Source organism: Strix uralensis, chromosome Z (genome assembly GCF_047716275.1).
Source record: "Strix uralensis isolate ZFMK-TIS-50842 chromosome Z, bStrUra1, whole genome shotgun sequence".
Taxonomy (NCBI): Eukaryota; Metazoa; Chordata; class Aves; order Strigiformes; family Strigidae; genus Strix; species Strix uralensis.
In genome coordinates, this window is record NC_134012.1 from 79,680,882 (window position 1) to 79,708,756 (window position 27,875).

At 38.3% G+C, this 27,875-nt stretch overlaps 1 protein-coding gene across 5 annotated transcripts; it reads right to left on the reverse strand.

The window, feature by feature from the left end:
* On the reverse strand, window positions 1-27,857 carry CEP78 (centrosomal protein 78). Of its 5 annotated transcripts, none has more exons than XM_074855696.1 (16): window positions 27,710-27,857; window positions 25,194-25,470; window positions 24,807-24,982; window positions 24,110-24,182; window positions 23,539-23,642; window positions 22,593-22,767; window positions 20,329-20,442; window positions 20,016-20,080; window positions 15,692-15,809; window positions 14,030-14,165; window positions 13,048-13,093; window positions 11,755-11,898; window positions 5,782-5,859; window positions 3,929-4,095; window positions 2,278-2,431; window positions 1-862 (listed from the first exon to the last, which is right to left on the reverse strand). In XM_074855696.1, exons 2-16 carry the CDS (start codon window positions 25,444-25,446, stop codon window positions 338-340), a joined length of 2,328 nt encoding a protein of 775 aa, XP_074711797.1. In that variant the 5' UTR covers window positions 25,447-25,470; window positions 27,710-27,857; the 3' UTR covers window positions 1-337. The 5 variants fall into 5 exon arrangements, with proteins under 5 accessions (XP_074711797.1, XP_074711794.1, XP_074711796.1 ...); XM_074855693.1 differs by having other exon boundaries at window positions 27,629-27,762; XM_074855697.1 differs by having other exon boundaries at window positions 573-779; window positions 27,710-27,804.
* Between the last annotated feature and the right edge of the window lie 18 nt (window positions 27,858-27,875).

Consider the following 27,875-nt stretch of genomic DNA (forward strand, 5'->3'; position numbering starts at 1 on the left):
TGGAAAAGAATTCGTACTCAATTTTATTAGCTCAAAACAGTTCACACTCTATAACAAAGATCTGTGATACACAATAAAATCCATATACCAGGAATCCTTTCCATGTAGTACAAACTGAAAGGTGCCATTCTACCAGTGCATCACGTTTCCAAAAATAAAAATCTAGTGATAAGTGATGCAAACATGAAAGAGGAATACTAAACAGCATCCAATGCTTTAAAAGGTTAGAAAGCCTACATTACTTTACAAAAAATTCACAAACTATAAAAAAAAAAAAAATTGGATGCCTCAGTAATCTTGCAAGTGTAAAGAACAGTCCGAACATTTCTGAACCATTTCAAATGCTGGTAACACTTTGGATACTTTCTTGTATTTCAGAGTCAGATCCTCCAGTATCAGTTCCAGAGTGATTTACTGTCTGCAGTCTACTCTGATCTCCTCTTGCTCCATCATTTGGAATTGCTGTTTCATTTGTTCTAGGGATGTATTTCTTTGAGGAACTAATTTTGCCTTTTTCACCAGAAGCACCACTGCATATTCTGCTACCATTACTTTTAACATGTACACTGGAATCAGAAAATGAATGAAGACTGGTAACCAATTGCCTTGCTGAGTGATGTCCTTTTGCTTGTTCATTTTGTTTGACTCTTCTCCCACAGAATGTTGGAGTACTATTTCGAGACTTATCTTCTTTATTTTGGTTAACTGTTTGAGCTTCATTTTCCTTCCATGAGCCTGGCTGGTACTGTTCCCCAGCAGCCTGAAGTTCTTGTATTTCTCTAAGAGCAGAGAAGGAATGATTCACAACCATCTGGGATTGAAACATGCCAGGAAGAGACACTTGGATGTCCCCAGCTCTGTTCTGAAATTTTAAATTCCGATTAAGATACTAGAGAAAAAAAATCCAGTATTTCAACTGCCATATACTAAAATCTGCAGAGCAAAATAAAGTTTTTACATAATATAGAAAAGATTCAGGGATAACAGCAATCACACAACCTTTATTACAAACAAGCAAGTTTCAGAAGATTGCTAGAGTGATAATGACAGAGTAAACTTACTGCAGTTTCACATCTGGCTTGAACTTTATACTACAGAAATGTGTCAGTTACACTAAAGCAGCCAAAGCCTAATCATGCGTCTCATTCTGAAATACCTGCAATTCATTACATTTGCTCCCAGTTCACAGTAACGTGGTTCCAACAGTCTATCCCACAACACCTAGCTGCTACAAGAATCTGAACTAACCAATACTAGGAGGTAAATATGAGAGTAGTGTACGTTAGCTGAAGCTTTTTGTAGTCTTCCTTTGCCATTTATACTTAAAAACCACTTTAAACTCAGGCTTCTAAATGTAGCTGAATTAAAAAAAAAAAACAAAAACAACAAAAAAAAACCAATTCAAACAAACTGCATGAACAAGTTGATGTCACAGTGCAGAAGAATCCAGAAGCTGAAAACACTCTGGCAAGTCAAACTGTAACAAATACCAAAGAACCTATAATGAGAATTGCTCTATTGGTCCAAATAATTTTAGTAGATTCAAACTGCAAATCGCTTTCCACAGCATTAAAAAAACCCAACATTTTTTACCATCATGTTTTAGAAGCTTATGATGTTCTTGGGAAATCTGGAACATTTCATGGGGCAGACACTGCATATAAAACACATACTGGAATGCAGAACAATTCTTAGCATGACAGTTTTATCCAACTTGGACAAGGTTGTAGGCTGCCAGTATCTTAATTTTTAATTGCCTTAAAAACTTAAGCCTGGTCTTTTTCTTTCTTTTTTTTCTATCCCTTAAGGGAACTGTAGTATCTCCCTTGAAAAAGACAGAAGGTGTTCTACTTAATTGACTTCAGAGTAGAAACTAAAACCTTAGGTTGGTAATACTGCAAATTTGTAGTTGCCTGAAATTCCTGTCATGGCCCATGTAGAAATTTAACAGGACTAGACATAAACACTGCAATTACTTAAAAGAAACACTACTGGAACCACTATTGGAACTTCCTATTTCAGAATAAGAAACAACATAATTACCACCAACAATTTCTTTGTACATTACAAAATACTATGGTTTCTGTTCCAATGGTAATCACTTAAAAAGCTTAATCATTGAATTGTTATGATCTGTACAAATGCAGAAAAAGATTGCAATAAGAACCTAATGGATCATTTGGTAATTGTAACTTTCAGTCACAGGGGGATAACAGCTGAAAAGTACATTAAATAGCATCAAGTACATTGCCACCAGCATTACCTCTATAGACTTACTTTGTTATTCTGGGTATGTTCTTGTCTTTCTTCTTCAAAAGACTTCTCCTTTAGCATGTTAGCAGGCTTACTGAGAGTAGAATTCATTTGTGGATGCCCCAAAAGACCAAAATCTGACTGGTCTATCCCCGCTACTACAGCAAGTTGTCCAAGTCTGCAAAATAAAGTTTAATAGAATATGACACAAAAAATTCTAACCCTGTGAAAGACCTAAACATTCAAAACCAGAAGAAGAAACAGAATCTGTTTGAAGCTTTGAAGACTGTTTTTCCATTCTTTTCTGAAAAGCCCAAAATAGCTTAATAAAGATGAAAACAAGTAGCTGAAGTATTTTCCTGTCTTTCCACAAATTAGCCACAGGTTCAAAACTGCCAGTCTTCACTCAGTGTTACGAGGCCAAGAATGAAGTTCTCCCAGTTAGCACTGATCGCAGAGCAGGATGCTGGTAAGCAGATTCTCCGTCAGGCAGAACAAAGATTATCTCTTTTCATTCAAGCAGAAGATTGGTGCACATCTCCCAAACTAGCATAATCTCTAACAGCCAAACCCAACTGCATGCTTCACAAATACAGTCATGTTGTTTCACCTGCCATTTTACAAGTTGGCCAAACCTATCACTTTGGTGTTTTAAGCCTCAATAAGAAGTGGGAAGTTGCAGCCATCAATTGATAGCACAGCATATTATATATAGAAGCTTATTGAGAAGAGCAGTCTTTGTGATTGGTATTCTGTAACTTTCACAGCACTTCCCTATTATCATGAATAGGCATAGGGCCCATCTGAAATTTTTTTTTTATGTAGTGAAAAAGCATTATTCCCTTCCTCCTCAGTTTGAAATTAATTCTTAAAGTAATGGCAACTCTACCAATTGACTGACACAAAATTAAAACACAGCCTCAGGGTGAACTTTACATTAAGTTACATTATTACATGGTGGATGGTAGCAGGAGGCAGGGAGGGCAAATAAAATCTTTTGTGGTCTTCTCTGAACATGCAGAGTAGACTGCAATGTATTTTCATATCATTCCTTCACTCTCCCGGATGGGATTGACATGCCTGGCTACATGAACTTCACAAAACAGCTTTGAGAATTTAAACTGAAGTCCTTTGACAAATGGGAAGGATGAACCATCCTCTGAAAAACTGCAGGTAGAGTGATAGAGCCTTAACACAAACTTCAATTACTACTCTCTAAAATATTTCTAGTAATAATAAATAAACCAGAATTTAAGTACAGAGGCCAGATTCATCCATCTAGATTTCTCTACTTCAATTAGTAAAAGGCAACAGGACACTTTCTGAAGCCAGTTCAACTGCATTTTGAGCCTTTTGTATCATGGGAACGTTAAGAGCCACAGGTGATCCAATAAAGACTTGGATACATACTTTAAGAGAAGCCGCCTTCTCTTTTGGAATGGGTTTCTTGAAAGCCCCCATGACAAATACATGCATTCAGCTGGACACTGCTTGGATCATATTTTTCCCTCTGAGAAAAGATTAAACAGCAGGTACATAGTCCATTTTTCTTCCTTTGCTCTTTGCATGTATAGTCCTAGAGATCAGGAGGGGCAAAGGCAGCCTACTCTATTGGGAGGATATTTGTGAAAAGAGATCTCAGCAGAAACAGTAAGACAGTAAAGTGACAACCTACCCAGCGTCTTTAAGGAGGTCTAAAAAAGCATGAAACTTTTGGAAAGAGTTCTCAATGCTGCCTAGAACTCCTTCATCTTCCAAAATCATGTTGGTTACTGACTGCGCATGAAGAACCTCAGATAGGGAGATATTTAGATTCCTTAATCTTGCATTTTCCATTTCCAGCTATGGGAAGAAAATAAAAAAAGGTAAAAGTCCTTTCTATCATTGCCAGTTAAAAAAACCCAACAAACTACCCAACCCCACCTTTGCAAGCCTATGGAGTAGTATCACAAACAGAAATACCCAAAGTAACTGATACAACTGATAGAGGGCTTCCTGTACGAGAAATATTCAGGGCACTATTACATTGAGCTCTGTGAAGGTTTGTTTATCCACAGCTCCAATTCTATGCTACCATAGTGAAATTGCTGCAGGCACTCAAAACTGCTGGCTCAGTACTGTCTTCAGTATGTACAGAACGGTGCAGAGCAAGTGCAAGCAAAAAAAATTGCTTTCATGTTATTTTGCCTGTATTATATGACACATTAACACCAAAGAATTTATTTTACTAGTAAAAAACCTTAATGAAGGCCAATGCTCTCCTTACATTAACCCTTCTGTATCAGAGGGAATGCATACTGCTGCACCTCTCCCCTGCACGGTGCATCCCAAAACTGGAAGTTTAAGACAATCCGATTTTTCTCCACATTGAACATTAATCAAATTAATGACAAACTGTAAGTTGAATGACAACTGCAAGATATACAGGGTTTTGTGTTTGAGGGAAACACTAACTCAGACACTCATTTAAGATTACAGCTATGCAATCACTGCTACCACAGGCTTTCCTTCTTTCATCTTTTATGAGAGAAAAACAAAAAATTATAGATTTAACATTGTAGCTGTTAAACTAGCATCAAAATGAACAATTATACATACAACTGCTACTTAGTTTATCCCTTCTCCTGAGACAAGGTGCTATGTCCAAGCAGTCTAGCATGACAGAGGAAGACTTCTTGCAGTGGGTATTTAGCCTAAGGAGCATTCAAGTATTCAAACAGATACCCAGCAGGGCCCACTGGTGCACTTCAAATTACAGGAGGATGGGGATGGCTGCACCATGGACTACAAATGAACCTTGTAGAGTGCAGAATCCTTTGTGGATATCTGCTCCCTGTATTGTGGGGAACCACTTGTTGCTCAAGTTCCAAAGGATACCACCACTTTTATTCCACTCCAGATTACATCTAAGAACCAAATCAAAGGATCTTTTTAGGTCAGCAACAATGGATGGAGGGGAAATAGATGTCACAATTTAACTGTGACAAGTTGTTAGTTCAGTTCTGGCATAATGCAAAACTGCACTTCACAACAACTGACTGCTATGCAGAACACAATCCAACATTTTTATTGCCTGCGGAAACAAAACTTAAAAATCAAAGGGACAGAATAAGCTAAATTAAACAACATTTGCAAAAAACAGATTTTCAGTGCAAGTCATGATAAAGAAAGTGGGAGACCTCAAAGAACTACCCTGCAAATTGCAAACAGATTTAATCACTTTCTCAAGAAAAAGCAAACATCAGGATGCCCCAGATCATAAGTGATACACCAAATGAATGAAACACATTGAAAGAGTAGCTTGACCTGGAGTTCAAGGCTCTGGAATACAATCAGAACAAACACACATTACTAAACACAGATTTCATCATTGCCCTTAGGCTAGTAAATGATCCATGTGACTTTGAACTGAAACTCTGGAAGCTACCACATGAGAGGTCATTGATAATTACTCCTAATTAAGCAAGTGGATAGTTTGATTGGGGCCTCCTTAAAAAGTAAAGATGACTAACAGTTAAGTATCAGTACCTCCAATATCTGTTTCTCAGCCTTTACTCTGGCTCTTTGTTCTTCCTTTAATTTTTCCATGCATTCTTCCAGCTCCAACTATCATAACACAGATAAACTATCATGAAATTTATCTCAAAATGTCAGATCAACATACAAAAACTCAACATGTCCAATTAACAACAAGCACACAGCATTCCAAGCAACAGCATATCTTCTACAAAAATACATGACAGAGGTCTACCAATACGTAACTTTAGGATGCAAAAAATTAACATAGGAAAATGGAAACTAGTGTGATTCACTTAACAGATTTGCATTGTAACAATAGATACCATGAGATTATAGCACAAGTCCCTTAAGCCTATGACATGACCATCAGGAGTGTATGTTCTTCTCTACTTCCTCTTCTTCCCCTTCACCTCTTCAAACCTCATCTTTAACTAAATACATCTACCTCATCAAAAACTCAAATAGGGCTCTAAAAAAAATCCTTAGTAGCCATACCTAGATTTTTCAGAATGCATTCATCTAGGATTTCATTCCTTATTACAGCAGTAGGAATACAAAATTATGAGATTTAAGAACAGTACTCTCTTCAGTTGGTTTCACTTTGCTCTTCAGCAGAAAAAGTAAGTTTATCACAATCCCAAGCTGTTTCAGTGAGTTAACCAGCTTCGTGTTGAATTAACAAAACCAAACATTTAACAAATATATTCTAGTCTTATTCATGAGATGCCTACACTTGTATTTTAACTTTTAGTTTTAAGTAATGAATCTCTCAGTTTCAGTGAACAGTAGTCAGGATTTGATAAGCAATACCACGTTTTCTCGAATCATAGCAGAGCATTATCATCTTTAATTACAGCATGTGAAGTGGAAGAACAAATAGGATTTTCTGTTCTTGCATGTCTTAACACAGTCTTCTCGTTCCAAAGGTGAAAACAGTTAAAATTATCAAGCTGCTCTATTTTTCAGAGGGTAACCTATATGAATTAACAGTATAAAAAGCTTCTTCATTTCTCTATACATTTTTCTATACCCTGTATACAGGCATGTATATGTAACAAAGGATGCTGCTTTTTGTACACACCTTATCAATCAGTTCTACAGAAGAGCAAAGATCCAAATAGTACTGAAATCCTTTGTTTACTATCAAAAGTTTATTCAAGAGAGTAGTACTGAACCTCAGACAAGTAGTTAACTAAGAAGACTGGTGTGCAACAGAATGCATAGCAGAAATAATCCTTCTACAAATGCAAAGAGGTCCTCATAGGTCTTGTAGGATGCAAGGGACTTTTGCATCCGATTCAAAGATAGGTTCTAAAATATTCTAGATATAGCCCTCCCAGTGACAACCACTCAGAGTGAAGATTATGGGTCTGTCACTACTGTCCAATGAAGCCCTAGACTAGCATCAACCAAGCTAACCCTGGAACTAGAAAGCTAGTCATATCTTCATCATCTGAACACATGAGAGAGACTGAGATGTTAGAAGGTATAGGAAAATGACCTTTCAAAGACAGTATTTGGGAAGAGATTTTACAGAATCTAACTGTCGTGATGTAACAAACTCACCTCCAGGCATTGGCTGGGGGGAAATCTCTATGGAGAACCCTCAACAGCTAACATGATCTTACTGCAATCTACCTCAGAACGTGTGGAAATAACGTTCTGAAAAAAGGAGCTAGAAATCCTTTTATACAGAAGCACAGCACAGAAAGTAGTGACCATAATGTTCTATATTCACAACTTCACAAGTAAGCCAGAATCCTGTAACCTACCTTTGAAGATCAGTCATAGGCACAACAGACTTGGAAGAATTCTTAAAGTTTCACTTATAGTGTGTGTGAATGTATGTATATATATCTTTTAAGTTTCTAGGGTGTAGCTCTTTGTCAAACAACTCTACTTTAGAAACCTTAGTTCTATAGTATTTTTGTTGTGGACAGATTTTAGACTATTCTAAAGGTGACAGCACTGACCTTTTTCTTCAGATTGCTAGTTTATACTTTCAAAGGGCAAAGGCTTAGAAAATAGTGAAATTATCAAGATTTTTTAAGTAGAAATTTGGAGGTTTTGTAGTTTTGTTTAAACTTGATTTATCACACTATAGGTGTACACAGTATTTGATGGTTATGGCTGACTTCACAAAAAATTGACAAACACTGCAGCTACATGTCATAAGCAGTATCAGAAGCATACATTTAAAGGAAGATGCCTTGCACCTGTGCAAACATATTTGTCACCGTTAAATTATATGTACACTTTATTCTTTGATTTGCTTTTGAGAAATTCACTGGCTTACACAATCCTCTAGTCTTTGTGCCAAAAAAAAAAAAAATATTAAAAACACATGAGAGCTAATGTACATCCAAGCTACAAGACTGAGCCTTCTAGTAGTGTAGTCCAGAAAAACAGCACTGACAGCCTTTAAGATGAAGTTGAATAGCAAATATATCTGTAGCCCTCACAATTACTATGCAATATGACTAATCAACACTAGACAGAGGTATAAAACTGAAGTTCAAAAACTAAAAATATAACAAAACCTTCAGTAACTAATTAGCCATGTTTTTCTACTTGATTACATTGTTGTCCTTGTTTTTTAAAAAGCGTTTTAGTGCAATCTCTACTTCTACATAATTCACGTAGTATTAACATGTAGAAAGAGTTATCCTCCTAACTATATTAAGGGGGGAAGTTCACCATTTATACCCTTAGACAAAATGTCAAAATCTGGAAGTTTCCTCAACTACATTCTTCATCAGAGGCAATTCTGACATGTCAGATTCCCTCTAGTGGAAAGAAAGGATATTTATCAGTTCTTATTTTTCATTTAAGCAAATTAAGCTTTTCAGTAGCCAAGGGATCTTTTTAAAAAAATGAAAACACAACTAATATTGCTTCACTAAGTAGTACACTTAAAGCCCTGCAGAAAAGTTCTCAAGGACTTACATACTAAAGTGAAAGTCTAGTCATTTAGTCACACTGAGGGATGTTTGGAGAGCTTTTTTGGCACAGTGACAGTTTAAGGAGTTCCCATCTCTTACTGTTTATTCCCACTCTGCAATCCCATCATTGTTCTAGCACAGCTGGTTGTCCCACTTTACTGAAAGGCTGTGCAAGGCCTGCTACAGCCAAATACACTGGATTACTTTTCAGCTAGATCAGTTCCTCAAGTCAGCTCCCCCCTCAGGCAGTAAGAGCTGTTTAATGACAGTACCTAAGCACAGTTAACGCAGATAAAAAGGGTCCTCCACTTCTCCTCTCACAATATCAGCCATTGGCTTCTGTCACTGACTGTGCTCCAATTCTGGAACACACCCAATCACATAAGCCTCTGAGTCATTAAGATGGCTGAAAACTAACCTGGAAAAATATCACAGAATCACAGAAGGGACCTCTGGACATAATCTTGCCCAACCCCCTGCTCAAGCAGGGCCACCTATAACAAGCTGCCCAGGACCATGTCTGGATGGTTCTTTAGTATCTCCAAGGATGTAGGCTCCACAACCTCCCTGGTCAACCTGTGCCAGTGCTGTCACCCTTACAATAAAAGTGTTTCCTGATGTTTAGAGGGAACCTCCTGTGTTTCAGCTTATGCCTATTGCCTCTTGTCCTGTCACTTAGCACCACCAGAAGGAGCCTGGATCCATCCTCTTTGCACCTCCCTTCAGGCATTATATACATTAATAAGATCCCCCCTGAGCCTTCTCTTCTCCAGGCTGAACAGTCTCAGCTCTCTCAGCCCTTCCTCAGAGGAGAGATGCTCCAGTCCCTTAACCATCATCGTGGCTCTTCACTGGACTCTCTCCAGTATGCCCACGTCTCTGTCGTACTGGGGAGGCCAGAACTGGACATGGTACTCTAGGTGTGTCCTCATCAGTGCTGAATACCGGGGAAGGATCACCTCTCTCAGCCTGTTGGTAACATTCCTCCTAATACAGTCCAGGATGCCATTCACCTTCTTTGCCACAAGGGCACACTGCCGGATCGTGTTCGACTTAGTGTCTGCCAGGGCCCCCAGGGCCTCTTCTGCAAAGCTGCCTTCTAGATGGCCTGGCCTCAGCATATATTGGTGCATGGGGTTGCTTTTCCCCAGGTGCAGGACTTTGCACTTCTTTTTGAACTACACAAGTTTACTCCACCCCAGCAAGTTGAAACAACTTACCTTATGATTAGATAAACATGAAAAAAAAGACACAAAAAAGACTGAGGCAAGAAATGGAAAAGCACTAAGGGACGAAGGGGAAATAGCCAATTCAATGGTGACAAGTTGTTAGTTCAGTTCTGCCATAACGTGAAATCGTGCTTTGCATCAACGTAACAAAAAGTACGGGTGAGGCACAGAAACAGTTCCAGGCTGCTTAAACAGTGCTGTCAGATAGGCAACCATGCCTAAAAAAGTATTTTGGTTTTCAAATTCTGAAAATCAAGAAAATCTGGACTTTTACAAGCCCATGAAATTTAGAACCAATTTAGGGTTAAGGTTCCTAAAGTCTGTAGTTTTACCTCCTAGGAAGCTTCAGTTAATCACAAATTATCCCTTCATTACAGTTGCTCTATATGTAATACTACAGGTAACACTGACAACATAGGTCAATATGACCGCAGCACAAAACACTGTCTGAGTCTGCAGTGTGTCCTGAAAGCAATATTCCTCCCTCTCCAAATGCGGAGTATTAATACATCAAGTGTTTCCTGAAAGCACTGTACTTGCTGCATAGAAGTTTTTGGTGCAATATGCACGTGACATGGAATTTCATGATTCCAGACACCATGATCTTGAAGAGTGTTGAAGCCACTCCACAGCACAATGTCAACATATTACACACAAACAGTAATATGAAATCACCTACAAAGAAGAAAGCCCCTATACAACTAAGTCCCAGCAACATGTGAAAACCTTGAAAATCTTCCTGAACAAATGTTCTAGAGAGAAAAAGGATAGGCCTAAAAAAAAAGTATACATCAGCAGAAAAAAAATGGGAGCTAGTTATTTATGCAGTATTTGTACGGCCCTTTTGCCTTCCACAGTAACTGTAAGCCACCCCAACTCTCCCGTTACATACAGGTCTGCAACAAGTTAAGTTTCAACTTCACTTTGCTTACATAAAGACAGATATGGTCTTAATATTTATACACACGAATAGTCCATTTCACCCAGTGTGGTGCTCTGTGATAACCACCACCAAAACCAGACTGACTATAGGTCTTACTTTTAGCAGTATTCATTTGGACGCAGTGCAGACTCTCCAAACAAAATCCTCACACTTCAGAAACAAGGCAGTTATTCTGCCTGAGGGTGTTACTTTCTAGTAGGGCTAGATTACCTCAGCAGCATTACTGAGACGCTGAAACACACCCTTTGTTTTCCCTTCCTTTTATAAGAACATTCCCTGTCAAGACATTTGCAGCAATAGTCAGTCTTGCTACTGCTGGCTATTTAGAGCTATCAAAGAAGTAGAAGGAATAATAAAAAGCAAATGAAAAAAGTTTGTTACCAAGCTCAATTATAAAATGGAGCTTTAACACATAGTTATTTTAAAAATTATTTTTACACAACAATCATTAAAATATTTTAGGTCTTACAAATAACATTATAAAGAAAATACTTGGAAGAAAATACTACAGGCAATAACACTGATCAAAACATTTGTGAACCATGATTCCAGACTGGAACAGAGAAATTAAACATATTGCAGCTGTGTGTATTAAGTGAAGTTCTTCTTTATTATGGCCCTGATTTGACATATGTTTATAGCACACACATCTTCATTAGAACTATTCAGAGATTGGAAATCCAGTGCATATTTGACATACATCTTTTGAAACAGAAGCCTGTGTGGCATAATGCAGGATAATTAGAAGTTATTCAGAAATCCTGTTCCATGACTGGTTATTAGCTTAACCATAATTTTCTGAATAAAACATGGTTTAATTGATATAATTTGCCTTTAAGAAGTTTAAGGCACAGAACATGCTTCTTACCTGTAACTTTTGATACTTTGTTACACTAATCTTATCTAATGATTTTGCCAAATCAGGATGATGGATAACATCATCTAAATCTTCTGTGTCTTCGGTTTCAGATGTAGAAGCGCTTTCTACTGTCACTTTCACAGGAACACCTGTCTAATTACATTAGACAAGAAAAACACACCCAACTCACAGCATTACACTGCGCAAAAAAAAAAATCAAAGATTAAACAGTACCAAAAGCTTAATTTAAATGTAGTTGTTTCCCAGAGTCACTTCCAATGCATATATGTCGTTCAACCATGTAATTTTGAAATAAATTTGCATAAAACAATATTTAAGAAGTACTATGGATGTGTACATTGGGCATATGTGGCAAGGATTTAGTAGCAGGGGCGGCATGTGTGAGAAGCAGCCTGGGCTGCCCTGTGCCAGACACAGCTGGTACCAGCCAGCTCCGACCCACCAACTGCAGGGCAGGGCTGGGCCCCGCAGCAGAGAGGGCAGCGCCTCTGGGAAAGCCTATGTAAGAAAAGGCAAAAAATGCCAGACAGGCAGAAGAGAAGGGAACAAGAGTGAGAAAGAGCAGAGGGAACACCAAGCTTGGAGGAGGAGCAGCAACTCCATGGTGGTGCCGATACCCACATTCCAGTCCAGGGAAGACCCCTCGGGAGAGCAGAGGGATGGGCTGAAGGAGCCGCAGCTGGTGGACAGCCTGTGCCAGAGCAGGTTTTCCCAAAGGACTGCAGCCCACGGGAAGCCTACGCCAGAGCAGGGGATAAGTGTGCCAATTTAATTCATTAGTACACACTAACACACTTCAGCTTTTCTGTGGTGGGTAGGGAGGCGTGGGGAGATGGAAATGAGATGTGAAGGAGAAGGAAGGAAGTGGGGATTTTTTCTCCTGCTGGTATGTTTACTACAGCAGTTCACAGATGGGTGCAAACATAAATATGTAGTCAAAAAGCAAAAGGAGGAGAGAGGAAGTGGTGTGCAGAACTCTTCAGAGAAAAATGCTGTTAATTCTCTTTATTGCCCTTGGAGGGGCTGTGCCCATACTCCAAACCCAGCTTGCTTATCAAGCTAAGAGACCAAAACATAGTGATTCAGAAGTGGGAGTAAACTAAGTATCAAAGAAGTTTCAACTGAGTGCTGACATAAACTATTATTTTGCAATTCTACGAGACAGAAACTTTAAAAGTATGTTCCAGTCTTAACTTTTAGACAATAAGATTCTGTTGAGAACACTTTAATCTTTTTTCAGGTATTCATCTACTAAATAGTCCATCATATAAGAGAGAGTACCTGAATCTTCACTGGTAATTCTTCAGTACTATCCACTGGCCCGCCTCTGAAGTTAGAAAAAAAATAAAACACTTCTGAGAAAGTAAGTTTACAATGTTACCATTGCTGTTTCCATTTCCAAACACAGAACTCTAGGACAGGTGAAGCCGTAAGAGTAAAAACAGCATCAAACACTGCACTGTATCCCTTCAACACTCATTACATTTTATTCTATTAGTATTCCTACTTCATCATGAATTAGAGCAACATTACTGGATGCTAACGTTAATATCTTCAGTAGGCAGTTATTAGTTAATTATTGCGAACTGAAGTTAACAGGAGAATTTAGTGTTCAACTTGAAAACATGTCTAATAAAAACAGTTATGATAGACCATTCAGTAATTTTTTGTTTAAATATTCATATAGCCTCCATTTTGAGAAGCAAGGTCTAGGAAACACGTTAAAAATACTGTTTCAAAAGGAAGCATAGCAACAAAATTATGGCTTCCATGTGTTAACAATTACTTTATTTTTTAAATTTTACTTCATGGGACTTAGATGATCACAATAATTACGTTGGCATTGGGGGAGACGAAGCAGAAAGAAGACGTGGAAAAAATACCTAGGCACCTTGAACTGGATGCCAAATCAACTACACTACAAGCTCAGAAAACTAAATTGCATCTTCAGCTACAGTAAGTCTGTTAAATCATTAGTAACAAGAGAACAAGCAAGGTGGGTTTGGTTGTGGGAGGTTTTTTGCTACATCTGAATATTCCCATGGCCATCAAATCATATCTTTTTCTGTATTTTAAAACTTACTGGAATAGAATTTATGTAACATCCTCAAAATTTATATGAACAGAAAAAATTATGGATGCAATATGAATTTCTGAATTTAACTTTGAAATACGTATTTTAAAAAACTAACACTGCTCTCTACTACATTTATCATACGGGTCTGATGCTTTAATGTTTTCCCTTGTACTATGAAAACCTCACCTGCACCTCTTTGCACGTTCTGCAGTCCGCCAAGGAAGGAAGCCTTTTGTGCCCGGTGGTAGTGGTTTTGGTGAGTAACTATCTTTCACAGATGTATTTTTTTTTTCAGGACTTACAGACTTTTTAGGCGGTAATCCTGTATTGAACAGGAAGAATAGCAGAAAAAATAATTCATTATACCCAGTAATTTACATATAAATTCACAGCTTACTGTTCATAAGTGAAATCTCCTATGTAATAAAAGAGACTGTAGGAAATCTACCTTTCAGTCTAATTTTGCTAAAGTGTTCAAAAACTTTTGCTTCTCAAAAAGAGGGGTGGACAGCTTATCTAATTGCAATTATAAACTGGTATACTTAACTGCTATGTTAGGTTGCTGTAGACAGACACACTGTTACTCAAAAAAGGAAGCAAAGTTTTGTAGCTAAAGAGGTTTATTCAGACTACTAATTTCAGATACCCAACTCCATTGTCTCAAGTTGGAGCTTTGACAGTCGACGTAGACAGTAAGGCTCTACGTGTGCTTCACATTGCCCTCTAGTGGCTGTAGCGGGAAGAACGTTGGTTTTGTAACACAAAATGCTTAAAGCCAAAGTTGGTACTCATGTTGATCACTTGTACAGAACACCAGCAATGCCTTTGCTTAAGAGGATTAATAATGAAACGTCATGTTCATTAGTCCAGTCTTTTGTTGTTGTTTAAATCATACACTATTACTCAAAGTAGATTCAGAATAAATACCTAGTGTGGATGATCACTCTTCATCAGGTCCTGTGTAAGTCAGAAACAAGCCCAGAAAACTGTTCACCTCGTATTTCACACAGTTAAACTAGTGAGACCTCAGGTGATTCTCTCTCTGAGATCAGTAAAACAACTAATTTTGTAATGGTATAGAAATGCATAACTGTGGTAACAGGATTCCAAATTTCAGTTTGTTCTCAACAAGTAAACAGCGTAGTGCAGTAAACCCACCCCTACTATATTTAAGTCAGGCATTTTCTTTTTCCATCACATTGATCACCACAGTTTATTTGTGCAAAGACTTCGATTTGATTTACGCTTACCTCTGCTTCCAGATAACTAGAGCAGAGAGACAGCCAAAAGTATTACAGTGAAGTTTTTAGTAACTTAGTAGAAAAATATTTAGCGTATCACAGCTATCCGTACTTAATTATAAATATTCAAGATACATGTTATTTTAAACATACTATTTATAATAGGTTAATGAAGTTAAAAGAAAGAAATCTTAGAACTTTTTGTACATGAGTAAAAAATGCATGCTTGTTTGTTCTGGCAGACGACAGCGTGTTACAGAAAGGTTACAACATCAGAACAACTAGGCAGCTTACTACCACCAAGCTTGCTACAAGTGAAAGCTTATGGAGAGGATGCATTTAGAATAAATACATGCAATGCTTCCACATTCCAGCATATCCTACCATTTTTCCAGCCACAAGAGCAAGTTTCCTACAGAAACCACTGATGGTAGAAGAAACATTATTGAATTAAGAATAAATGGAATCTTTTTTTTTGAAGACAATTATTCTGCAAAACACTGACATTTAGACACATCATAAATTTTGTATTTAAAGCTCCTCAACCTTAAAAGATTATTTTGTAGATAAAATTTACTACAGCCAGAGAAAATAAAGACAGTATTACCAATACGAATAGTAGCTTTCCCTTTTCGACCACTTCCTAGGACAATAGTTCTTTTCTTTGTTCTAGTTTTCAAAACATCCTTGGAAGATGGAGACATCAGCCACTTATACTGGAAATTCTTTTTAAAGAAAGACAAATTGCTTTAGTAACTGATATTTAAAGAAGTGCACATTTAAGATTAGAGGGTTTTTTGTCAGACATATGGAGAACACTGCTAGTTACAGAAAACTTAGTAATAAACTGTAAAATTCAGGAAAAACAAAAATCCCATAAAACCCCAATTTAAACACAGATTTCACGCGAATCCGAGTGCTACATTATCAAAAAGTGTTTCCAGAACACCACTATAATACCCCATCCATTATTTTCCTTTTTCCTGTGCAAAACACTTCTCCTTTTATAGTAAAAATGGCATCAACCCTATAAAAAGGAATCTCTGGCTTTTGCATTTCATTCTCAGAAAGCTGGCTCACTAGGAATGACTGGCTCAGACCAAAGTTCTCTGGAGTAATAAAAGCTTCCCTAACATGACTTTGCATTACCCAAAAAGTTAGTATTTTTAAAAATATGAAGTTTAATTTTCACAGCCTGTAATGAAAATTCATCCTTACACAGTAAAAGCCTCCAAACTAAAATTAAGACATAGCAATAATCAAGGCAATTGCTGTACTTCAAACTTTATTTCCTTATAGCAACACCTCTGTTCTTAAAGCTTCCCCGTTCCCCAATAAAAGTTTTATTATTCCAAATAAATATTCTTAAGTTACACTGTCACTTATTTTTCAGTGTGCATCAAGCTATATTTAGTATACAGTCTAGCACTGAAGCAGCCATCAAAGGAAATTTAGTTGATATTAACACAAAGCTTATCTCAGACAGACCTAAACCCCAAAGTTATTCCCACCAAATGCACAGGGAAGATTAAAATGGCATTACTGTGTTCTAACTAACCAAGTTTGGTCCAAGATTATCATTGGCAAGAAAATTTTTTTTATTTTTAAAAACTTTGGACTCAAATAATTCTTCTTCAAGTTTTGCTGAGTCTACAGCTGAATCTACCTCCTGAGACAAGTGTTCATTCTGAACCAAAAAACAGACAGAAAGAGTAAAATTAAACTGTAAACTTCTAAGAGCAAGAGTGTCTTAATTTTTACTATACACATAAAAGAGCAGCTATACTAGATTAAACCTCAAGTTCATCTAGCCCAGTAGCCTGTCTCTTGTCCGTGCCTGCTGCTGTTCTACCACATCTAAGTATAAAGACCGCAAACATATTAAGACTGTTGAAAAATCACTAAATCCTTGAGCTGAGAATATGAAAGCAAATTGTTTTATAGACAACTTCAGTGGATTTTTCCTTTTAGTTATTCAGTCTCTCTCAGAATCTACACAACCTTTTACCACCTATTACACCCAATCATATCTACGATTACAATCCACTATACTAGCCACACAGTGCTACTAGGAAAATACAACTTTCCTCTGGTTTAGCTGCCCATCAAATCTGAAGGCACCTCTTCTTGCAAACTTGAAAACCTAACTCAAAGCAAGCACATATATGCTATTGATAAGCAAAGAGAAACAACCAGTTTTTATGCAGAACAGGTTGGAAGGGCTGCCGTGGCTGGTATACAGCAAGCAAGTGGTGACAGTGCATTACAGGCTATTTGTGGCAGCCCAGACATGATCTTTCATTGTTATGATTGGCTTATTATTTCGAGGCTATTCAAAAGCCCACCAAACATCTCTTTGTAAAGCAACATGGCAGCACTTCTGTTGCGTAAGCAAAACCATGGAGTTGACACAACAGGTGCCATGATGAGATGGCACAGAATGCATCTCTGCAACTTCTCAGACATAAACAAATTCAACACTTTACTGAGTTTTAGTCATGAGAATTATGACAGCCTTTGGCAGGATAAAAAAGATGAAACTGGAGGTAGATGAAACTGGAGGCAGTACTAGATATGATCATCCATGCAACTCTTTAGTTATCTGTGAGTTATGGTATGAGTTAGGCTACTTGCTGCAAGAGTGACAGATTAGTTTCACACAGAAAATTACATCTTACACCTTGTGTTCAAGAAGTCTCTACACACAGGCTAAACTTAGTCCAACTGATTCTTCATTTTCTATCAATGTGAAATCCAGATCTTTAGCAACTACAGTACGTAAAAGAAAAAAAAAATCCCTACTAAATTAAATAATTTCAAAGATAGATACCCATGTTTTCTCCACTACAAAAAATGGACCAGCACATCCTTTTAAAACCTCAGAGGTTTGGAGGCAGATGACCAAGGGAAGCAATGTAGATGCTGACTGACTGTATTTTGTTTGACAAGCTTAAGCTATAAGAAACAAACATCATTTTAGATTTGTAAACTTAGTCTATAATGGATTCTCTATATAAAAAAAAATACAGTGAAAAATCTGGAAAATAACTAAAATTTTTGTATTATGTTAAAACTTGTTAAAAATAGAAAGAACCAGTGTTAGTTACATCCAGAATTTAGAATAAGTCACTAGGACTCTCACAAATACGCTCTTAAATTGTTTTTACTTGTACATTTTTTTTTAAATCTTACTGCTGAATTTTTACTATTGACAGAATGAAGAAACAGCATTGCAGTTCTTTCTACACCAGAGCTTAGTGGCCAACTGTTTATCTTCATTAACACCTCTGACGATTTATTAATTTATTCCCTGAGTTTTGACTCCCTAAAAAAAACCCAAAAAAACCCACCAGACAACACAACACCAACACCCACACACAACAAAACAAAACCCCACATTACTGACTTTCAACATAGAGCACATCAGGACACTACCTCAAAGAAACTCAACTGTTTTTCTCTTCATAATATCCAGGCTTCTGCAACTGAGCTCAAAGCCAACTGTAAATCCTAGATTAGGGTAGTAAATGTTTCAGTTTCAAAAGAGTATCAACCTCAACATTTAATGTATGTGTTCATCTTGCTAAACAGGTGGATTATCCCTTTTTGAGTGTCTGCACTGTTCTCATGATAAACAGAAAATGTTATTTAAAACAGCCTACTCATACATCTTACGAAATAAAGGATCTAGGCTGGTTTTGGAAGAAGCAAAGTTACTTATCAAGCCAGCGGTCAGTCTTTTTTCGTTAACATTGTTAACGGAGTATGAAGAATTACTAGCATCACCAATAAGACTTAAGATACTGCAGATGAATACAAAACAAATGTCTTGAGTTGAGTGATCTCTTAGTATATGGGAGATTCCCCAGACAGCTGCTTCTTCTCACAGTTCAACTTTCCAACCATCTTGAGCATCTCCAAGCAGATGCTATTTTCATGTGATCCCTGCAACATTTTGCAAGTGTTGATTGCATCTGCCAAGGAGAAAAAGTACTCCTTCACAACCAACCTCAATTTCTCTAATAAAGTCTTTAAGACACTGAAGTGCGGAACTGCATTAATGCTCAAGGAATTCTACACACAAACTTCCCAGTTTATTAGATACTCCCTACAGATCCACAGCTCTGACTTTTTAAGCCTTTACAAAACCGAAAGAGCAGTAAGTTCAGAACAGTAACTGGAATTGTTGCAGCTCTGAAAACAGAACAAGAGTACACTCCTTCATTTGCTGTCTCCTTCAGGAACTGAATCCGATTTCTGTGTTATAAACAAAAGACTTAGTATTAAAACAGTGTATCTAATCATGGTCCAGATATTCCACTTATGCACATTACTGTAAACTCTCTATGGACTGTTAGATAAAGATGGCATGGGGTACTGTACTTCAACTAAACTCTGGTTTGTTAGATGGTCACCATCGGAAAGGATAGTCTTGAGTAACTTAAATCTTAACTATGTAAGGTATTGACAAAAAATAAGTTTCAAAATAAATTTTAAAATTTTAAATAGTGATTTCCTTTACTTTTTAATGAAAAGCCATTACGACCACGTTAACAAGACAGACACATGTAGTACAAAGCCTTCCAGCAGTCCAGCAGCAATATTTACTTAACATTCTATGATAATGCCCAAGTATACACACACATTTCCATTTTTTTCATTAAATGGATATTTTGATTTTATTATGTGTTACATGTTAAGTTACATAAGAAATCATACAAAATACCCAATATCATGTTGCTGCTAGTGTTTTTAGTTTTTCCCTTCATAGTGGCTTTTTGTTTTTTTAACTGATTAAGAGTCAGACTTCTGTTTATAACTAGAACAGCTGTTTTAGATTCATTCTGAACAAAGTTGTCCTTTAAAAAAAAAAGATGTAATGGCAGTGACAAAGAAAGCCCCAAACTCATTTCAAAATGCCTAACGCATACCTCTGAATTAGCACTATTTCCATTCATAAGAACTCTTTCAATAATGTTTTTCATCATAAGGTGATCTAGGAAAAATTAAGATATCTCATTAAGAATTTCCTGTATGAGACAAGTATTTAAGCAAAGAAACAGATGACTGAATAAGCAGTACACACCACCCTGCTCCCTTCCCTCATTTTAAAAATGTATAGCAAAATACCGTTGCAGGTTTTTTCCTTATAAGCGGTCTATTTTTTCCCCCAGATTTACTGAAAAAAAAAAAAGGCAAACCAAAAACCAACCACAGAGGACAAAGATAGATACAGATACATACCAATTAATGGATTTTTTCTTATGTCAAGTACCACTAATGTTGTATTAGTCTGAAGAGCATCTAATAATGACCTTGCTCCTTCATTGGATATTCCACACTGCTGTAAATCAAGTGCTAAAATGTTTAAGGAGGTAAAAAAAAATAAATCAGCCACGTGTAAAAACAAGATTACTTTCAGAGAAGAAAATTAGAAATTTAAATCAGTATTAGAGACGAATATTAAGAAATAACTGCTAAACAACTGCAAAGGAAGGAACATAAAAATGTTCTTGACAATTCCTAGTAGATGTAATATTCTGTCCTGGTTTAACCAGGATAGGGTTAAGTTTCCCCAGCAGAGGGGGGGAGCTCTAGCCGGGTTATTCAGATACCATGCAGATGTCACATCCTGGCAGGTCACATTTTCCTGGCACGGGAGCGCGGTGCACTCGTGGTTTTGCACATCGAGCTTCTCACTGCTGTATTTGGTAGCTATTTTGCTCTGTTCATTGCTATCACTATTACTGTTATTGTTATTGTTGTTGTTTGTTGTGTTGCTATTGCACTGTTGTATTAAACCTTTCCTTATTTCAGTCTTGGGGCTTTGTATTTCACTCCCTTTGTGGGGGAGGGGTAGCGGCCGCGTGGTCTCAGACCCCGGCAGGGGCTAAACCACCACATATTCCCAGGCACCAATTAATTCAACTGCCCAAGGTAACATCATATGTACAAACACACAACTTACATCTAAAAAGTCCAAGTCAATGCTTCTACAAGTTCATTGCTTGCACACATCAATAAGTTATGTGGCTGCCATGAAATAGTACTATCATTGCTCTGGCATTTATTTCGTGTTGTGCAGGCACAGTATCACAGAATGGTTGAGGTTGGAAGGGACCTCTGGAGGTCATCTTGCAAAACCCCCCTGCTCAGGCAGGCTCACTTAAAGCCAGTTGCCCCATACCATGTCCACACAGCTCTTACAGATCTCTGAGGATGAAGACAACACAACCACTGTGGACAACCTGTGCCAGTGTTCAGTTATCCTTACAGTAAGTTCCCTGACATTCAGGAGGAATCTCCATTGTTTCAGTCTGTGCCCACTTCCTCTTGCCCTATCACCATGCACCAGTGGAAAGTGCCTGGCTTCATCTTCTTTACAGCTTCCCTTCAGATATTTGTACACCTTGATGAGACCTGCCCTGACCCTTCTCTTTTCCAGGCTAAACAGTCCCAGCTGCCCCAGCCTCTCCTGAAATCAAAGTTGCTCCAGTCCCTTCATCATCTTAGTGGCCCTTTGCTGGACTCTCTCCAGTAGCTCCAGTTCTCTCCTGTACAGGGGAGCCCAGGTCTGGCCTCACCAGTGCCAAGCAAGACAAAGAATCACCACCTTCAACCTGCCCACAAGTCTCTGCCTAATGCAGCCCAGGATACCATTAGGCTCCTTTGCCACAAAGGCACTTTGCTGGCTCATGATCAACTTGTTGTCCACCAGGACCTCCAGGGCCCTTTCTGTAAAGCTGCTTTCCATCCACAAATCCCCCAGCATGTTCTGGTGCATGGGATTACTCCTGCCCAGGTGCAGGACTTTGCACTTCCTTTTGTTAAACCTCTTTAGGTTCCCATCAGCCCATTTCTCCAGCCTGTTGAGGTCCCTCTGGATGGCAGCATATCCCCACCTTCCCAGAGATCCAAGTAAGGCTGACTGGCCTATAGTTCCCTAGGTCCTTCTTCCCAGCCTTCCTGAAGATAGGAGTGACATCTGCTATCCTCCAGTCCTCAGGCACCCCTCCCAATGACCATGATCCTTCAAAAATTATTGAGAGTGACCTCACAATGACATCAGCCAGCTCCTCAGCACTTGTGGATGCACCCTATCAGGGCTCATGGAATTCTGTCTGCCCAGTTTGCTTAAGTATTCTCTAATCTGATCCTCCTGCATCAGTATGCATGTTATCTGTACACCTGGCTCAGACTATAAAACAATTTCAACAGATAAGTATTTGATTTCATGTACATGACTTACACCATCACCATTAGCCATTTTGTACAGATATACTGTAGAACAAATTACTTCTCCAAAATACTAGTGGACAATACCAGACACCACAGTAGTATTAGGATACTCCGACAGCTCAAATGAGGAAGAGAAACTTATTTTGAAAAAAGACTAATCGTTCCTAGCTAAATAGTGAGTTACTCTGCTTGCTACATTTGCTGTAATTAACAATGTTAAGTTTTCTGCCTGCCACTACTGTATCTTAAGAGTGAATATTTCACAATACCTTTTAGCCAAAGGTCCTCTCCTAGAGAGTCTGCAAAGGCACTTGCTCCTCTATCTCCAACAAGCATGTTGCAGTTGAAAGTAATCCGCCTTAAGCCAGTCATATAGTCAAGGTCAGGCCTCCTATAACGTAGGCTTTCAGCCCAAGCTTCACCATGTCTTTTCATTGCCTGGTGCTTTGCAAACAAAGAGGCTGTTACCGAGTGCAAAGGCAAAGTCATTATTGACTAGATCACAAGTTATCTTTGTTTTGTAATTGATGTTTAACACCTTGACTGCTGATGTAAGAAACACAGTTATACCATTTCTGAGTTCAAGAAATAGAAGTCATTTTTAAATGTTACAGTTAAGTCATGTTTGTTCTGACTATCCAATTTGCAATGCTAATTAAATATGGCTGAAAAACACCTTATCACCACCTTTTGGCAGACAGACACTTTCAACACACCTTGAATGGAAAATACACACGAGGAAATTATATGCTTTTATGCAAACCAATGTTAGCATTAATTAGAATATTGTACTAATCACAATCTTACTAACCAGTTAATTCATAGCTTCTAAACTGTAAACTCATTCTTTCCCACTGCTTAAGAATAATTCAGACATTTTTCAAAATTTGTGACAATGAAAGAAGAGCTCCCCAAAACAGGTATCAGACATTTACAGCCTAATCCTCATTTAAAGAAAACATCAGTCTGAACTTTTATTTGTTTAACTGATGTTTACTAAGAAATACCATATTTAAATTTCACACCAGTAACCTAAGCTAATTTTGGCATACAAAGTCACAAATTTCAGAAAGACTATTCATATACTTCAGCTCACATATGCTGCTCACAAAGTGCTTTGAGCTTTGGCTTTAGAGCTTGAAAGTTAAAAAAAAAAAAATCAAACGTATTTAAGTTCTTGGGAACATTTGGTTCTAAGACAGGTAATTAAATTACCTTTAATACATTTGATATATGTTCTGCCCCTCGCCATGTGAGGCTACATCCAGTGAAGTTTACGCATCTGATAGTAGTTGAATTCTTTACACTCTGGCAGATTGCTGAAGAAAACAAAAGCATACATGTTTATCAGACCACACTTTTTCACTGCCATATTAAGAGAAGCTGAATCAGCTTCAACAGGTAAAAGCCTTAACAAAGAACTAGTGTTGAAATACAAAGTGTATTTTAAATACATTTAAAATGTTCTAAGATTATATATTTCTAGCGGAAAAAGAAAGACTATCTGAACAAGCTAGAACATACTTTATTTCAGTTTACTTACATAAACATGAACAAATTAAGAAAGTATAAACATCATTATAACGTAGTAAGGCTACATACTAGCATAAAGTGAAGAAATTCAAGTCTTTAAATGTGTTAAGCCATGTAGAATAAAGTGAAGATTGTCACATTTTAATCATAGACAAATGTAAAAGAGGAATGGAAATACTGAAAAACTTACTTACCTATCTGAAGGACTAAAAAAGTGAGAAGCATATTTACACTTTTCTGATTCTGAACTTACTTTGTAATCCTCCATCTCCAATTGGACAGTGGGCTAAAGAGACACTCTCCAGAGATGAAGCTGTGGCCAAGCCCTTCAGAATAAAAACAATGTTGGTTAACTGGCTTAAAAAGCAAAAATACAAACAGAGAAAAGACCAAGCACCCAAACTGCTCTGAATTCTTTGTGCTCCCTACAAGGAAACTCTATGGGGTTCAGAGGAAGGTCAAAACAAGTGAATCTTAAAGCTCAGTTTAAGCTGGTTCATTTCTTTTGCACAAGATAGCCTATGGGCAACAAGCCACAACTTCCTTTCCTAGAACCCACTTATGAGCAAACTGGAGAGTGTTCCAGTAACACATCTTGAAGACCTGTTTTTATCTCCTTGGTGTCCCACAACTTTCCTTCTGTCATGTACACGCACAGTAATTTCAGTCACAAGCATAAGTTATACGCCCCAAACACATGGCAGGGACTTTGCCAAGACCATTCTAATACGCCTTGATGAATCAGGGCAAGGGAAGGTTAAGTGATTTTGACAGGTTCAGCAAGACTAGGTTATACTAAATGTCTCAGCAGAATCATTCCTACAATGGATAACACAAAGACATCTTAGAGGAGGAACATCCTCATCTGTGACAAATATTTATAAAATCTAGTTGCTACTTCTCCACATCTAAGCATCTTTCCATTTATTTGTATACTAATATATTCTCACCTTTGTTAAAAGTATGAGATCTCTCTCCCTCAGAAGCAAACCCTGCAGTTCTATATTTTTTAGTACATCTGACATACTGAGACAGCCTTTGACAGCTTTGCATAGTTGGCCAGTCAAGTCTTTTGATCGAATTGCTGGAATTCTCCTTCTAAAGTAAGTTTTATATCTTTCAACACCTAGTAAACAACAAAAATTGCACATCAGTAAAATTCAGTCCCTATTGACTTAAAAGCAATCATAATCACACCTTGCTTTTTTTCTGCTTTTCTTAAATGGAATTAATTCATTAGGTATTACGAATGTATTCAATCACACAAAAGTTTTATGCACCAAATTCTAGCATGCATACATCAACACATTTAACTTTTATAGCCATCACTAACAAACCTGATTCTCCAAGACCTTGTTGATGAAAACTTCTTATTGCAATAGAAGTTAGAGTCTTATTATGCCTGATAGCATTCAGAAGTGGTGCCCAGTCAGCAGCTTTGATGTGATCTACAATTAGATCAAGAGCACCCTGACTCAGGTTAGCCTTCACAGCTTTCAGTGGGACAGAGCCTTGAAGAGCACAAAGATGTTCATAATGTGAGTAGAAATCCAGCATGCACTGTCTTCTTATTTTGACTGACTCAATCATTTCTTCTATGTAAAAAATGTATCTCTAAAATAAGGGAGAAAAAGAAAAAAATATAAACTTTTTCCAATGTATAATTGATTTTGCAACAGTCTCAATTCAACATGCATACCCAGAATATGAGTATGTTGTGGCATATTGTATAGCACGTCTTTGATGTGGCAGCTAAAACAATGATATCTTGTGATGCTCACTACCTGGGTATGTACAGCTGAATGACTAAGGGGGTGAAAAAACCCAACCAACAAACCAGCATTTTTATTCTCCCACACAAATAGGTATACCCAAAAGGCAAAAGGCCTAATGCTCAAGCACTAACTGCTGTGAAGTTCCTCTCTTCCTCTTAAAATTTAGTTTTGTAGTGTCAGGGTCTGCAGACTCCTGAAAGCCTTGGACACTCCCTGACTCAGCATCAAATGATACAAATGGCTATTCCATAGGGAACTGGTTCTGAGCTTCTCTGCTACTTCAATCAAAAGCCTAAATTCTGATAATACAGAGTAAAATGTGTGTTTTCCTAAATATTTTTGCTATTGCATGCCTTATATACTTATACCAGTAAATTTAGGAAAGCAGTTTCCAGGCATAAGTTTTTGCTACCCATGTAGCAAAACAGTACTAGCTCCCAAGTAGAATCTCTGAATACAGCTATGGGACAGATAGTATAAGTGATTCAGTAGGAATATTTATCAGTATATTTAGAGGACCCATTTATTTATCTATTTTTTTATTTATTACTCAAGACATCATTCAGTATCCCACATAGGATATCAAACATTGTTCACACTGCAATTATTTTTCCATATTCTTAAAAACTAGAAAGCTTCAGTTGATCTTCTGAAACACTGAATGTCAACATGGGACAAGAATTACTAGACATGTACAAGCACATGAAGACGGCCATTTGTTAGAATATAATTTAGAAAAAAAAAAATCACATTATTAGTATTTGGATGACAGAAACTGTAGAAATAATAATAGGAATAGAAACCCCAATAATAGTTCCTCTACACCCCTCTATTTCAGCTCTGATCTACTAACATTAGATAATGACCGCAAAGTGGCCACAGGAACAGAAATGACTAAATTACAATCGAACATTTCAATTTCAGAAAGTGACCATCAACTGTAAAGCATCACTGACTTCAGGTGATGTATCAATGTGCAACATATTAGCCTTCTATCTCTAGAGCTTAAGTAATATTCTTTCATGGTGGCCTTCACTGCAACACCTGAACACAACACCTCTAACTGAAGTAAAGAAAAGAGCTCCTGCCCTAGCACTGAAGTTTAGTTCACTTGGAGGTAGAAAGGAAAAGGGCCAAGCTAATCAGATCCACAGTAACTTCCAGCTGAGAAACAACTTTGTAAACCAGAACTCTTGTGCATGGAGGTTTGTGCATCTGACACAATCCTAGAATATCTTGACTGGCTCTGAGAAGGTACACAGGGGACAATTATTTACTATCTCTTCCAATACAGAAATATCATATGGTGACAAATTAAAAAAAAATAAAGCACGTAGTAAAACTGATAAAGCTAGTTCCATGCTAAGACTTTTTAGGAAGATATAAGTTTATAGTGATTCAAGAAACAGCTGGACAAGTTTATAGGGCAGTAAAAAAACGCCACACAAGACCACTGACCACAGAAACTATGACCATGCCCTACATCCAGAACTGCAAGGCACACACAGGAAGGTTAACTACATCCCTGTTCTCTGCTTATGCACTTCATCAGGCATGGCCTGGAGGTCTGCTGGAGCTAGACACATTTTATTTGACCTGCCGGACCACCGTATTTAAATATATAATACAGCATCCAGCTAACATACGCAAATAACTCTGGTTATAATTGAGGCAAAACAGGTTTTATATGTTTCACCCACTCAATATCGCCAAGGACTCGGGGCACTACTTCAGCGCTCCGCCTCCCCAGCACAGTACACCATTAAGCCAGGATGAACTGGAGACTGCGCTGTTCGCCGTCTGCCACAGGGATATGAAAGAGGGAGCGACAGTCGCTCCCTCCCACCCCGTACGAGCACATCCCCCACCCCGCGCCGCCCCGGACGATCCCCCTGTCCCGGGAGCGGCCTCAGCCAGCCCCTGCGGACTCCCAGCTGGGCCACCAGCCCCCTGCCCGCTCCTCCACGGCGGCACGGACGCGACAGCGCAGGAGTTACCTGCCTTCACCCCCTAGCCCCTGCCCCGGTGCCCGCGAGCGGCCACTGATCGCGCCGCCGGCCTCGGCGGTAACCCCGCACCTCCTCCCGAGCGCGCCGGCCACCGCGCGCCCTGACGACAACCCGCCGCGCGCGCGCAGCGGTTTCCTGGGATCCCAACCGCCGCTGGCCCAGCCGCCGCCACGTGGCACTCGAGGCTGCCCTCCGGATTGGCCGCCTCCCCGCGAGAGTCCGGCCTGCACACATT